General features: G+C 38.7%; 1 protein-coding gene and 1 long non-coding RNA gene across 2 annotated transcripts; one reads left to right on the forward strand and one right to left on the reverse strand.

The window, feature by feature from the left end:
- Positions 1–43: 43 nt before the first annotated feature.
- Positions 44–5,262, forward strand: qrsl1 (glutaminyl-tRNA amidotransferase subunit QRSL1). The gene is made up of 11 exons (XM_017431730.3): positions 44–194; positions 745–904; positions 986–1,084; positions 1,166–1,262; positions 1,371–1,532; positions 1,632–1,807; positions 2,247–2,359; positions 3,622–3,814; positions 3,942–4,059; positions 4,279–4,484; positions 4,777–5,262. Exons 1-11 carry the CDS (start codon positions 171–173, stop codon positions 4,992–4,994), a joined length of 1,566 nt encoding a protein of 521 aa, XP_017287219.1. The 5' UTR covers positions 44–170; the 3' UTR covers positions 4,995–5,262.
- Positions 5,263–10,081: 4,819 nt separating this feature from the next.
- LOC112451131 lies at positions 10,082–11,412 on the reverse strand. Its single transcript, XR_003039884.2, has 2 exons — positions 11,208–11,412; positions 10,082–10,870 (listed from the first exon to the last, which is right to left on the reverse strand). It is a non-coding gene; the product is annotated as an uncharacterized LOC112451131 (long non-coding RNA).
- Positions 11,413–13,359: the final 1,947 nt, after the last annotated feature.

Genomic DNA, 13,359 nt, shown 5'->3' on the forward strand with positions numbered 1-13,359 from the left:
CCGCCAATCAGAGCGCTGGTTCTTCAGCATCTGACCAATCACGGACGAGGTTGTTAGACGTTGACAGGAAGCGCAAACATGGCAGCCTTCTGTTGTAGCACAGGTTGTGCTAAGGTTGTTTTTAGTTTGTAAGCTGACTAGAAAAGAAAAGAAAAAAAGAAACAGCAAAGATGCTCAGCCTAACTTTGAAGGAGGTTAGTACGACTGCTCGTTTGTGTGTTTTGGAGTTAGAAATCAGTTTATATAAATTTGACATGTATTCATTTTGTAATGTTCAGGCAAAAATATAATGGTTTCTGGTTTCAGTTCAGTTAAAACAAGTCTGAATGTAGTGGTAATGTGTAAAAATTAAATATAAGCCCAAGTCTCAGTCAAAGTCAATTATTAATTAGTCTAAGTGAAGATTACCAGTAATTACCTGTATTTATCTTGCAGTTTTGAGCACTCCTCTTCCTCAATAACTTCTCTGGAAATTGAGTTTGTATATATTAATTAGATGAAACTTTAGTTACATATCTTATGATCTTATGAAATATTTTCACATCCTGTTGTATTTGTATTTATTATAAAACTGTGAAGTAAAATAAATGTGATTGTGATTGTAAATTCATATGTCTATGAATAATTGTTCCCCTTTTTTTTATAATAGGACACTTGGTAAAATAAGTATATAACAAGATGGTGATAAGTCTGATTGTTTGTGGAAAGAACTTCCTTAATTAGTGTTTTGTCCTCATTGTGCAGGTGTCCCAGGCCTTCAGGGAAGGCAGGATCTCCCCGACAGAGCTGTGTAAAAAGTGTCTGAATCGCATCCAGAGAACCCAGCATCTTAACGCTTTCATCACTGTGACACAGGAGCTGTCTCTGAAACAGGCTCAACAGTCCGAAATCAGGCTGAGCCAAGGTGTAAACACATACGTCTGTCTAAATTAGGTTTTTTTCTGTCAAGTCATAGAGGTTAATATTTGTAATTGTCTTCCTTTAGGTGTCCCCAAAGGGCCCCTGGATGGAATCCCCTTTGCAGTGAAGGACAACTTCTGCACTGAGAATGTCAAGACCACGTGTGCCTCAAGGATGCTAAAAGGTCATAGTCTAAGGGTTAATTTGTCCCATTTTTACAGTCAAAATTTGTTCACTAGTATTAAGCTTTTATTGTGTTCCACAGATTACACTCCACCATACAATGCTACAGTGGTACAGAAACTCCTGGACCAAGGGGCGGTTCTGATGGGGAAGACAAACATGGATGAGTTTGCAATGGGGTAAGAACGATGTCAAGTCCAAGTCAGTACATGGATTTACTTTTACAAACTGTTGCAGGTTTATAAGTATGTCAAATCTTTGTGATTGTGTTTGTTTTTTTCTTCCAGTGCAGGCAGTGTTGATGGGACTTTTGGTCCAGTCAGGAACCCGTGGAGTTACGCTGCTCCCTACAGAGCACAAACGGGGGCATCGTCTGATTCTGACTGGGTCGTTAGTGGAGGAAGTTCAGGCGGAAGTGCCGTAGCTGTGGCCTCACTCACCAGCTACCTGTGAGGAAACACATTAATGCTCACTTCAACACTCTACAGAAAATAAAAATGGATCAATTCAAACTGAACTTTACAAATGTGTTGGTAATTACCTGGCAGGGCTCTGGGTTCAGACACAGGTGGTTCAACCCGTAATCCCGGAGCATTGTGTGGTGTTGTGGCACTGAAGCCCTCTTATGGACTTCTGTCGAGACACGGTCTCATCCCTTTGGTCAATTCCATGGATGTCCCTGGAATAATTACTCGCAGTGTCAGTGATGGAGCTACTGTCTTAGGTGAGGAAAGGTTTGATGTTCTTGTTAAAATGATTACAAACTATGGGCCGAAAGTAAAATTGTGCAACAGTGATCTAATGAACTTGGGCATGGCATCATGTTTCATGAGAAAAGTCGGGATTGTATGTAAAATTTTTAAAAAAAGAAAAACACAATGAATTTCTTATATTCTTTCCGGTCATTCAGAATCAATCTTCACAGTAGCCATACAGACATAAAAAACACCAAAACACTGTAAACAAATTATTTTGAAGAATGCCCAGCTATTAGTTCAGACCTTCTGCTTGTTTCAGTCTTAATACTTGCATTCAAAACGCTCATTACTTTTTGAAATGGCAGAAATATTCAACATTTTAATCAGTTCCATGTTGCTGAGGATGTGACAGAATTACTCTTATGGAGTAGATGTAACCTGAGACTGTGTTGATCTGTCAAACAGGTGTCCTCCAAGGCCTTGATATTAGAGACTCAACCACAGTTCCTGCTCCGTCGTCACTAACGGACCTTCCTGAAGACTTTGACATTAGGAACATCTGTGTAGGCATCCCTAAGGTGGGTTCATGTACCATATTTCCTCAAACAAAGGCTGAGGCATTTCATACCTCAGTGTTTTGTGTACAAGGTCTTTACACAGCTGTAATAATATGACCCTCCATGTGAGTGAGTCCTACTCTTGGTCCCAAAATCCCAAAACTGGTCTGAACAGTCAGAGCATAGAAAAGAACATGGTGCAACACATGGTGCATCCTATTTGAACTTGGAGGTTGAAATAAATTTCAAAATCCAACTTGGCTGCCTATCAAATGAATGTGGTAATAGCTGTAGTAATAAACTGTTTATTTGCAATTCTTTCAGTTAGTGTCTCATTAAATGTGTTGCACAACTAGTTCTCCCAATTATTAGTATGATATATATATTTACAACCAATTTATTATTCACCAATTTACAACAGGAACTTTAGATTATTACCACCTCCATGTTTTGACTTCTGACACAAAAGGAAAATATACACATACCTACATGCAAATCATCCAAAATTACAATACATACAATACTTGTGTATAGTATGTTGAGAATGATTAACTTCTGTGGTGGATTTCATAGAGAAAGTCCTAGCTTTACTATAAAAAAAGGTGTTAGAAAGTTCAATAAACACTTTCTGTGGCATATGAAAATGAAAACTCTTCCATATTCATTTGCATATTTACTTAACCTACTGATCAGAACAAAATGACACCAAGAAACTCTACCATTGCTTAATTGTGCACACTAAAAGGGAAAAAACAGCGTTTTTCTTCCCGTTTTCATCCACCAGAACTGTCTGTTCAGTTGGGCAGTTGTTGGGGAAAATATGGTAAAACTTTGCTGAGCAGCACTTCCTGTGGTTCATACATTACTCAGCCACAGGAAGGTAGTTTCCTCTGCATTCAAACATATTCACCTTAAAACAAGAACACTGGCACCAGCAACCTTTGCCATTGTGGCCATTAATCTCCAAAGTTAAATAATGTCCTCAGCAACATCAGCAATGAAGACTAAAAAACAGACGCTCTGTATTTAACATCTGCCTTTTCGCTGTGCACTGAATATTTGTTTTTGATAGAATATTGACCTGAAGTTTATTACAAATTAAAAACAATCAGATCCACTGCCCAAGCCTTTTTTTTTCTCTTAACAAGAAGTACTAAATAGTTTTGTTGATACCATCAAGACAAAATTTTGTGCAGCTAAAATTGCAACAGTTCGTATGCTATATAAACATGTGGACATGTGGAGTTAGTTTCTAACTCTGCTGGTTTCTCCCTATCTGTCAGGAGTACCATGCCCCCGGCCTGTCAGAGGAAACTGTAGTGCAGTGGAGTCGTGTAGCAGATTTGTTTGAGAGAGCTGGGGCCCGGGTGGAGCAAGTTTCCCTCCCACACACGCAGTACTCCATCGTGTGCTACCACGTCCTGTGCAACACTGAGGTGGCGTCCAACATGGCCCGTTTTGACGGGCTGGAATACGGTACAAACTGAGCTGCATGGTGTCAAACAGAAAATTTTAAAGAGGATTGTGAGCTCAACTGATACTAGCGTATTGCATTATAACAACAAAAATAATGTTTTTTTTGATTGTTGTTGACTTCTGCCAGGCCACCGGAGCACCATGGACAGCTCAACTGAGGTCATGTATGCCTCGACCCGACATGAGGGCTTCAATGATGTTGTCAGAAGCAGGATACTTTCAGGGAACTACTTCCTGCTCAAACAGTAAGTTTGTTAGCTGAAGCTGCTCTCCTTTATCAGTTTGACCTTTTCTCTGCTCTCAGTTCTCTGTTTTAAAATACACACATTTACTCAGAATGTTTTGAAGTGAAAAAAAACCTACTCAGATTTAGATACTTTTTGAAAAAAATCGCCAGCATTTTCCGGTAACGTATTACTTTTAGCAAGACTTTGCTGTTCACTTCTTTACGTTTATTTTTCAAGGAACTATGATAACTACTTTGTAAAGGCCCAGAAAGTGCGTCGGCTTATCACGGACGACTTCAGGCGAGTGTTCACGTCAGGTGTCGATGTGCTGCTGACACCCACTACGCTGACTGATGCAGCTCGTTACCTTGACTTCACACAGGAAGACAACCGCACACGCAGCGCGCAGGAAGATGTCTTCACTCAGCCCGCCAACATGGCAGGTACAGAGAAAGGAAGACTGAACCTGTGGCAGGAAGTGTGGGAGGATGCAAAACCTTATGTATTGTATTTTATGAAGCCGCACAAATACTACATACAAACCCCCACATCTGTAACTAGCTTTTTCATATCTGAGAATGTGACTGAAAAGGACTGACTAGATCAGCTCTAAATATTGTTTTGTAGATCTCAAAAGTCTTAAAGACTGAAATTAGTGTTCAGAATTTTGTTAAACATTTTATTATTCTCCACGCTAACCAGATTTGTCTTGAACTTTTTTTTTTTTTACACCAGGTCTTCCTGCTGTGTCACTACCAGTTGCGTTATCAAGACGGGGCCTTCCTATTGGCTTACAGCTCATAGGTCCAGCCCTGGAGGACAAGAAGCTGCTTTGTGTCGCTCAGTGGGTCGAACAGAGGGTGGCCTTCCCATCCATTAGTGACTGTGGCGACATACAGGAGAGCAGGAAGGACACAGGAATGACCGAAAGGGAGCAAACTTCTGCTGTTTGAACTTCTACCTTCACAGCAAAAACACTGTGGTTCCTGCTAACACGTCCATGTAGGAGGCAGCTTTAAGACACCTTGATGGGGATTTACATGAATACATGAACCTTGACAAATCCTTCCCCACCGATTTTTTTTTTATTTTTAAAGGTGCAGCATAGTGTGAAAGAACATGTTGCATCACATCCTGTTAAAAGATACATTCTGTCATTCTGTCTTTGGACACAGGCTGATACAATTTCCTTTGTCATAATAAAATATATGTGGCAATTTTTGGGGTTAAAATTCTCTTATATTATCTGTCTTTATAGCCATTTACTTTGCAGGTAATTTTAATGGGCTGTGCTGAGAAACCTCAACTCCAAACCTCCCTTCCTTCTTTTGAAGTTGTTGTACAGACTTTGACAGTTTACAACAGTTTCACTGTCTTTGAGGTTTTCATGAGCAAACGGTGAAAACTTGCTCCTTTGGGTTTTTTTTTTAAACAACGTTCAGTGTTTCTTTTTGTAGTGGTGGCTTCTGTTAATGTTCTGATGGTGGATTCATAGACAAATTTAATATCTGAATCTACATCTTGTGGCTGTAAAAAATAAATTACTGCCAGTACTAAGTCATATTTCCTTTATGGGATATACAGCATCAAATAAAGCACTGGTAGAGCATTGTTGGGTGGGCGGGGTTGTTCTTAAGAAAAGGGAACTATAGAAATACAACTAAAAAATGACGATATAGTTAAAAAGAGATAAAGATCAGAAAGCTGTTTTTTTGTCATCAAGCCTGGATTTTTGACCTAACATTACTTTTCAAATCCATCTTGCTGAACAAAACTAAAACCGTGTTTTCTGACACCAAAATAAATGCTCTCAAATGCAAATAAATTTAAAAAAAAAAATCATTTTTCTACATCTGTGTAGACTGAATCCAGTCTTTTTGCACCACTGAATGTTCGACGCTGCATTCGTTTTTGTAATGCACAAAATGTGTCAAAATTATCAGTTGTTGCTAAACGCTCTGACCTCTGTCTGCGCTGACGTTAAGGCTAAGATTGAAGAACTGCAGTCTTTACATGGTTTGTGTCAACCACAGTTTCTCTTCACTGGTGTATTTCACATACACCTAAATATAGATGCCACTTCACCATCTCATGCTTGAATTCTTTAGAAATTAGTTTTTTTGTTTTTTTTTGTCCAATTTGCCAACTAGAACATGTATTTTATTCATACCATTAGTATTGAGCAGGTGCTGCTAATAATCCAGTTTAAAATGTGTTAAATGTGCTTTTCTGCTTCACACAAAAAGCTTTGTGCAGAAGTGTCCAGACATGTAAATAATTTTCAGACTAACTTGAAGCTTTGTGCTGCAGATACATTTACACGTTTACATATTTAAAACAAAAAGATTCCAATGAACTGGTGACTAATTGTAATGTGGTGACAGATGTGCACTTCATCCTCTTTTTTTAAAATACTTTATTTGCAAATATAATATTTGTGACGGGGAAGACTAACAATAAACCTAATGCTTGAGAAAAGCATTAGGTTAAGGACTTGAGTTTAGGAGTATATTCTTCAGGGAAAGCTGCAGGAAAATGAAACCAGGGTCTAACTTGAGAGAGATTCAAATAAGCTAAAAGGTGAACGTACAGCTTTGAGTTTTATTTCCACACAAATACTGAAGTCAGAGCCAATTCAAAACTCTTGTTACCTTTGACATCCTCCTCTGGACGTGTGGATTTACATGGAGTGTCTTAAATCCCTGCTCCTTCCTCTCCACCTGCCCAGTCCTTTTGATCCACTGCTGATCTCTGGGTTTATTACATAAATGTCACCTTCAATCATATCTGGCAGAGAAGTGCATGTTAATAAAAGAAAAAACATGCAAAGCAAGAGGTGCATAAATACGTCACCAGTGTATCTTTCAAACATACAGACTGACCTGAAAATCAAAAACAGAACCTTGGTTTTGTTCATTCTTAGCTCGTGTTCCATGTTGTATAACAACTGTAGACTCTAAGGAATATCCTCAAAATATGAAGAATCTTATACTTTTGCAGCACATAGTTACATTTTTGCACCAACCTAAACACAACATGTCCATTTATAATAATTTTAAAAAAGGTTAACATAAGAAAAAGAAGCAACAAATATCCAAATCACTCAGGATTAGTCTGCGTGACGCACATTTAGATTTCTAGTTTTCAGTTCCTTCCAGCTATAGATGCACCCTCTACAGATCAGCTTTCATCTCACAAAGGCTCAATTTAATTTTAAGGGATATTTTTGCTTCCCTGTCAAGATGAAACATCACTGAGTGGCCCTAAACGTGTTAGCCCTGTGACGGTCCAGGATGCACGACACCTCCTCCCAGTGCACATGTGGCACGACATCGAGTTCTCTCTGAGGGTGGAAAGGTGCAGGAGTTTAGTCATTTCAGAACCCTTTGATTATTTTTTTTTTGCTCAGTTTTTCTGTCTTTGTATGTGTAGATTTTACTTCAAATGAAGCTTGATGTTAATCTTACATTTAACAAAAATCAAGCATTAATGCAGAAACTGTGTAAAAAAAAAGTAAGTCTACCCTTACTTCTTCTATAATAATTAAGATGGTAAAAGCAGCCTTGTGTTATGAAACAAGTTTATTTATTGAACCGACTAACACATTTATAAAGGCTGAGGTTTTGTTTGTTTGCTGCTCAGGACCCTTCAGAGATGTTAACACAGTGACAAGATGGAAAGACATCAGCAATATTATTAGAAAAGCAACTGTTGTTGCTTTTGGGAAGGAATATGGAGCCATTTCCAAACTACTTGGACTCCAACACAAAAAAAAAATCCTGTATTTTTTAGCTAAAACAAAACTGAAAGCACTGAAAGACAGGAAGTGATAAACACACTTCTACAACTGAATTAACTCTGCATTCAAAAGCAGATCACACAAAAAGAACCTTGTTCGCATGAAAGATTAACAGGAAAAATGCACCTTCACAACAGCCAAATCTGATTTACATGTGTCTGAAAAACAGCATGCTGTGAAGTTATATAACCATGGCTATGTTTTTTGCAATAATATGAGAAATTTGTTGGGTTAATCTATGACACTCCAGGTTAAAAACATGTTTGATGCGCACACCTGGAAAATGACTGCACTACCATACGTCATCATTCAAGTGTTACGAAAAGACAAAATAAAAAACAGGACAGGAAAGGAGGATTTGGTCAACTGAGCTGTATCATTTGAATAAAGCTCCCAAGAGCCAAACCAAGATCAAAAATGAAGTAAAGCATGTCTCTGGGAACGCAGCCGAAAAGGGAGCAAAGCTGAGAACACCAAACAAATTCTAAAAAACAAAACTAAATAACAAACCATAATAGAACCTTCTTTTTAATGTTTTTTTTCCTTTTCTTGTCTATATTATTGTAAAATGATAGCTCTTCCAAGCATGTGGTGCTAGACACGCTGCGATAGTTACTGTTCTTCTTTTCTGAGTGTTGTTTTTACACAGGATGTGGTGACAGAACTTCCTCAGAGCATATTTGAAACATTTATTGCCAAAATGGGTTTGTATTCACCACAGCAGGGCTGAAACATAAAAACTGTTCGCCTTCTATCTCTTTACCAATCATCCATAATAATACACGAGGCTTTGCCAAAGTCTTTTGTAAATACACCGTTTTGTATTGTTACACCTGATGTGACGCTCTTAGGCAGGAATTTCCTGTTTGTGGCTGTGAAGCAATTATCTTCATTGTCTTGCAAAAGTATTCAATCCTATTTTGTGGGAGAAGAATTTGAACGCTGTCTGAGCTAAATGGTTTGCGGGGAAGGAACTGTCCAAACTGAACTGAAAAGATTCAGAATTAAAGATTTCTTGTTGCCAGAGTTTCAGACTAAGATCATTTTATGTTGCACAACAACTGAGAAGGTGGCTGAGCAGCTCAGAGCTAAAAGGTTTGAAGCGTCCTTCATTTCTACTTTACTTCCCTTATGTTTGCCCTCCCCCACATTTCTCCAGAAAACAAACCTGAACTCAGGTTTGTGCACTTTCCAGGTGGGGGGAGATGAAGAGGTGGTGCTTTGAGTGGTCACACTTCACTTCACTTAGTCCTGAAAACAATCCAGTTTCATGACTGATAAGCTCGAATGTGATTGGAGCTCCGTCAGGTTTCTACGGATTTATTATAAAGCGAGGCACAAATAGACTCCATCATCTGTTAATAAAAATTGATGCTTATGAGGTAGATGTTCCTGATAAAGTGAGGATGAAGGTAAGGATCTGTTGGAATCCTCAGATAAGACGAGGTGGACAACAGAGCCTTTGTGGTGTGATCAGAGCGAGATAAAATTCCCACACGGATTCAGGAGTGGGTGTTGGGAGAAAGAAAAGGTGAATTCCAGCAGTCTTTCACAAATAGACCCTTTGAAGGCAAAGCCCCCTCACCAGGAGGAGGAGGAGGAAGGGCTCAGCAGCCCGATTAATCACTCACTCTTGGTTAATAACTGAAGGGTTTTTATTTTTGTCCTGTGATCACATCCTTCCTATGTGGTGAGAAAAGAGTTTTGTTGAAAATTTGCTGCCAGATGTAAATTTTATGATCATACAGAAACTTTATCAAAATTATTTAAACTTGTGCAAACAGAGGCCTGCAGCCGAGTGTTGGGCTTTCCCCCTTGAATTTTGTTTCCTCAGAAGTGTTAATAATATAAAGTAGCTTACAAAGGTTGCTTTATGTGCTTTGTACTGCAAAGCTATATTCATATTAAGAGTAAACTCTAGATTAAAACAGTTAAATAGAATTGGTCTTGATTCTGACATTAAATTAGTTCCAATGCTTGAACAGGAAATAAACCTTTATGCATCCTAAAGGGTGGCAGAATAATTTAAAAAAAATTAACAGAAATGGAATAAATATATCACCAGATATATGGTCTGACATCTAATATGGTTCTCTTACCAATTGTTTGTGGTTGCAAGACAGTTTTAGGAATTCTAATGTCAAAACAAATTGTGACAATATAGAACCCAGTTTCTGCTGCTCAATATAGATTAATGAATTTTAATTAAATTTCCCAAATTAAATACAAATCTACATTAAGTATGAAAGAAATTTCATTTTATTGAATGTTTATGGCATCAATATAAAAGCATTAGACAAAGATACAGAGAATGCATGAACTCTGCTGCAGAACCAGGCCAGAGGCAGGAGTGACCTGGATTTAATACGGTGCAGACCTCCGCTCATCACCACAACCCTTCAGAGCAGAAAGACATGCTCTCAGTTGTAAATAGACAAACTTCTAATCTAGTTTAAGCAGAAATAGTTGGCTTTTCTCAAGGGGTCGTTTTCAGCTTTATTCAACTTGTTAAACAACATTTAAAGGTTACAGACACAGCCATTATTTTTTGCGTCTTTTTTAAAAGTTCAAATTTTCTACCACCCACTATAGAGTAAATGCCCAAGTGAACAAGATTGTGTTGCCCCCCCTCCCCCCCCCCCAAATCATTATTATAATCCATAAACACAGCAAAGAGAAGAAGATTGGAGGAAACTGGGCGCGTCCTGGTTTGGTGCGTAAACACCCAGACTGCGCGCTTCCTCCCCACTGGAGGAGAGATGGGTGAAATCCAAAAACTGGCTCGTGAAAAAAAAAAAAAAAAAAAAAAAAAAAAAAAAAAAAAAAAAGTCTTTAGGTTGGCTTTACGTCCTCCCTCCCTCCAGTGCAGCCATGTCGAACCCAGTCCGGACCGCTCCGTCAGTTTGACCGGCCGTGGAGGAGAAAAGCTGCTAAAGCCAGAGGGAGCATCAGGAGGCTGAAGGAGGTGCCGCCGGAGACGGAGGTGGCGGTGTTGTTGGTGGGTTTAGCGGTTGTTTCCGCCAAAGTCACCTGCAACAATAATAAACGTTAATATAATAAATAAAATGGGCACAAATAAAGACGCCTTAGTGCGGCGCGGAGTGAACAGGAGCGAAATCTGACAAAGGGGAGCAAAAAGTTCCCCAGTATAAAGCCAGTTTTTTTGTTTTGTTTTTTTAAACAAGCTGGGGTTGAGATGAAAACACGTACACAGAAGTGAGAATTCTGAAATTCGAAAAAAATGAGCTCAGTTTTATGTGGTCGGAAAAGTTAAATGCTCTAAAACTACCCCCCCAAAAAAACCTCCACCAGAACTACATCAGATGGGTTCGGATTCAGATGAAAGACCTCGGAGGTCCAAACGCACCTGCGACACGAGGCAGAGAACCAGCAGGAAAGCTGCGACGGCAGTGATGCAGAGCTTCTTCATCTTTCTGTTTGGAGAGGCAAGCTGGACTCCGACCCGCGTTTCTGCTGACAGCTGAAAGAAATGATGCCCGAACTGCTGCCGTGGCTTTTATACCCGCCGTGACGTCATCAGCCAACACGACGCACCTGCTGCTCATGTGACCCATTCAGGGGCCGTCTGAAAAAAAAACCCAGCACCTTTCTGCAAGATGATCCATCAATTTTTTAAAGAAAAATTATTTCATAGAATTTGATTATATATAGTAGTTATAAGTGTGTGAATGTACGTATGTATGTTTATAGAGACAGACAGATAGATTGACAGATAGATATTTTTAAAAACATCCACACTCCATACTAGTAGGTGGCGGTAATGCTTACCTAATGTTTCTTGCCAACTGCCAATAAAAAATCAAGAAGAAGATGATGGTGATAAGCCATCGTTTTGTTTTATTGATAAGGTCACTGGAAGGAGATGTTATGAATTAACTCCTCAGTGTTTCAGAAGTTTTAAATGTGAAGCTCAGTTAAAATCAAAAAATCTTTGCTAATATTTGAGGCTTGTTCCTTAAATGCACACCTTAGCATTTTTCCGGTAAAGAATTCACAAGATTTTATTTTCTGAGAATTCTCAGAATAGTCATCCTGTATGGCAAATAAACTGTCAAGATACTTAAAAAAACCATCCATTTCAGATTTTTGAAAAGGAAATAAGGTAAACCAATGAGAAGCCCAACTTGTCTTTTATAAAATATATAAAGTAATATAGTAATAAAGTAATATATAAAGTATCAGTTGAACAGAATGCTGGATAAAATGTACAATAAGTTTTGTTTACTCTTTATACAGATAAAAGTTGACATTTTGGCACAATATTTAGATATGCAACCCTTCCACAACTTTTAGGAGCTGTTTAATGACAGGATTCACACTTTACTGTATACATTTGTCATGCAGTAGTTAGAGCTGTCACCTCCCAGCAAGAAAGTTGCTGGATTCAGCTGACAAAAAGACAAGTGGGTAAAGAAAATGGGTGGTCAATTTGTTTAAAGTGGAAGACATTTCTAAACACATCCTTGACCTCAGGTCATAGATGAACTGTGGTTTTTTATGTTTACAAATCTAAGAACTGTCTACAGTGTTAATTTAAATTTTGATCAACTGAATAGATGTAAGGGTTACATTAGAAGTGTAAAAGATGAAGCACTTACTATACTATTGTGCAAATGGCACTAGAGCAGCAAGAATAGAAACACTTAAGGTCATTAAAATAAAAAAAAAATAAAAAATAAAAAAAAGCCCACACACAGTTAAGCACAAATAAGAAAGTAAGTGTACCTACAGTTCATCTCAGCACAGAACACTTGAGGGCTTTTGACCGAAAGTAAACGTTGCAGTTACAGCTTTTCTACTGTTAGTGGTTGACTGAGAACACATGAAGTGGACAGGTGGCATGATAGCCCATACCATGTTTATTTGAAAATGCACAATAAAAGTTCCTCCAAATGTTTGGTTACTTATAGCTTTAATTTAACTTCCAAAATCCATGTATAAAAAAAAAAGTCAAAATTTATTCATTTTACAACAAAGTTTTAACATTAAGGCCATCAAAGAGTTTAAAATGTCAATGAGCACAAGTTACTTTTCAATCCAGTTCCCCCTCCACACCTACAGAGGACAAATGTTTAAACAAAAACACCAGTGTTTTCCATAAAGCAACAAAAGCAACCCACACATACACCATTTGGTTCATCATGATGCCTAGAAGGCAGAGTGAGTCTTGGTTCAGTGAATAAAAACAAGACTCCAGTGGAAACAGTTCCCTCCACCAAAGGCAAAAAGGGGGTTGAGGACTTTGAACTGTGCTCATAAGAAGGCCAGCTTTAATTTCCCGCCTCCATCTGTGCAGGCAGGTGGAGTTCGGGCCATTACTGCGACCAGCCATGGAGGAAAGCAGCAGTTAGAGCCAGAGGGAACAGCAGGGTGAAGGTGTTAAACTCTGCAGAGCAGCTGCTGGAGGTGGAGTTGGTGGTAGAGTTGGTAGAGGTGAGTTTGGTAGACATGATGGTGCTGACAGTCGTCGGGGTGGTGGCTGACACTGTGCTGGCTGA

This window comes from Kryptolebias marmoratus, linkage group LG10 (genome assembly GCF_001649575.2).
Source record: "Kryptolebias marmoratus isolate JLee-2015 linkage group LG10, ASM164957v2, whole genome shotgun sequence".
Taxonomy (NCBI): Eukaryota; Metazoa; Chordata; class Actinopteri; order Cyprinodontiformes; family Rivulidae; genus Kryptolebias; species Kryptolebias marmoratus.

What these genes read in the sequence shown, in the direction of transcription:
- qrsl1 (XM_017431730.3), top strand. Translation starts at nt 171, where the DNA reads ATGCTCAGCCTAACTTTGAAGGAG. An exon ending in GCCTCACTCACCAGCTACCT is followed by an intron (nt 1,533 to 1,631) that starts GTGAGGAAACAC and finishes ATTACCTGGCAG; the next exon opens with GGCTCTGGGTTCAGACACAG. An exon ending in AACTACTTCCTGCTCAAACA is followed by an intron (nt 4,060 to 4,278) that starts GTAAGTTTGTTA and finishes TTATTTTTCAAG; the next exon opens with GAACTATGATAACTACTTTG.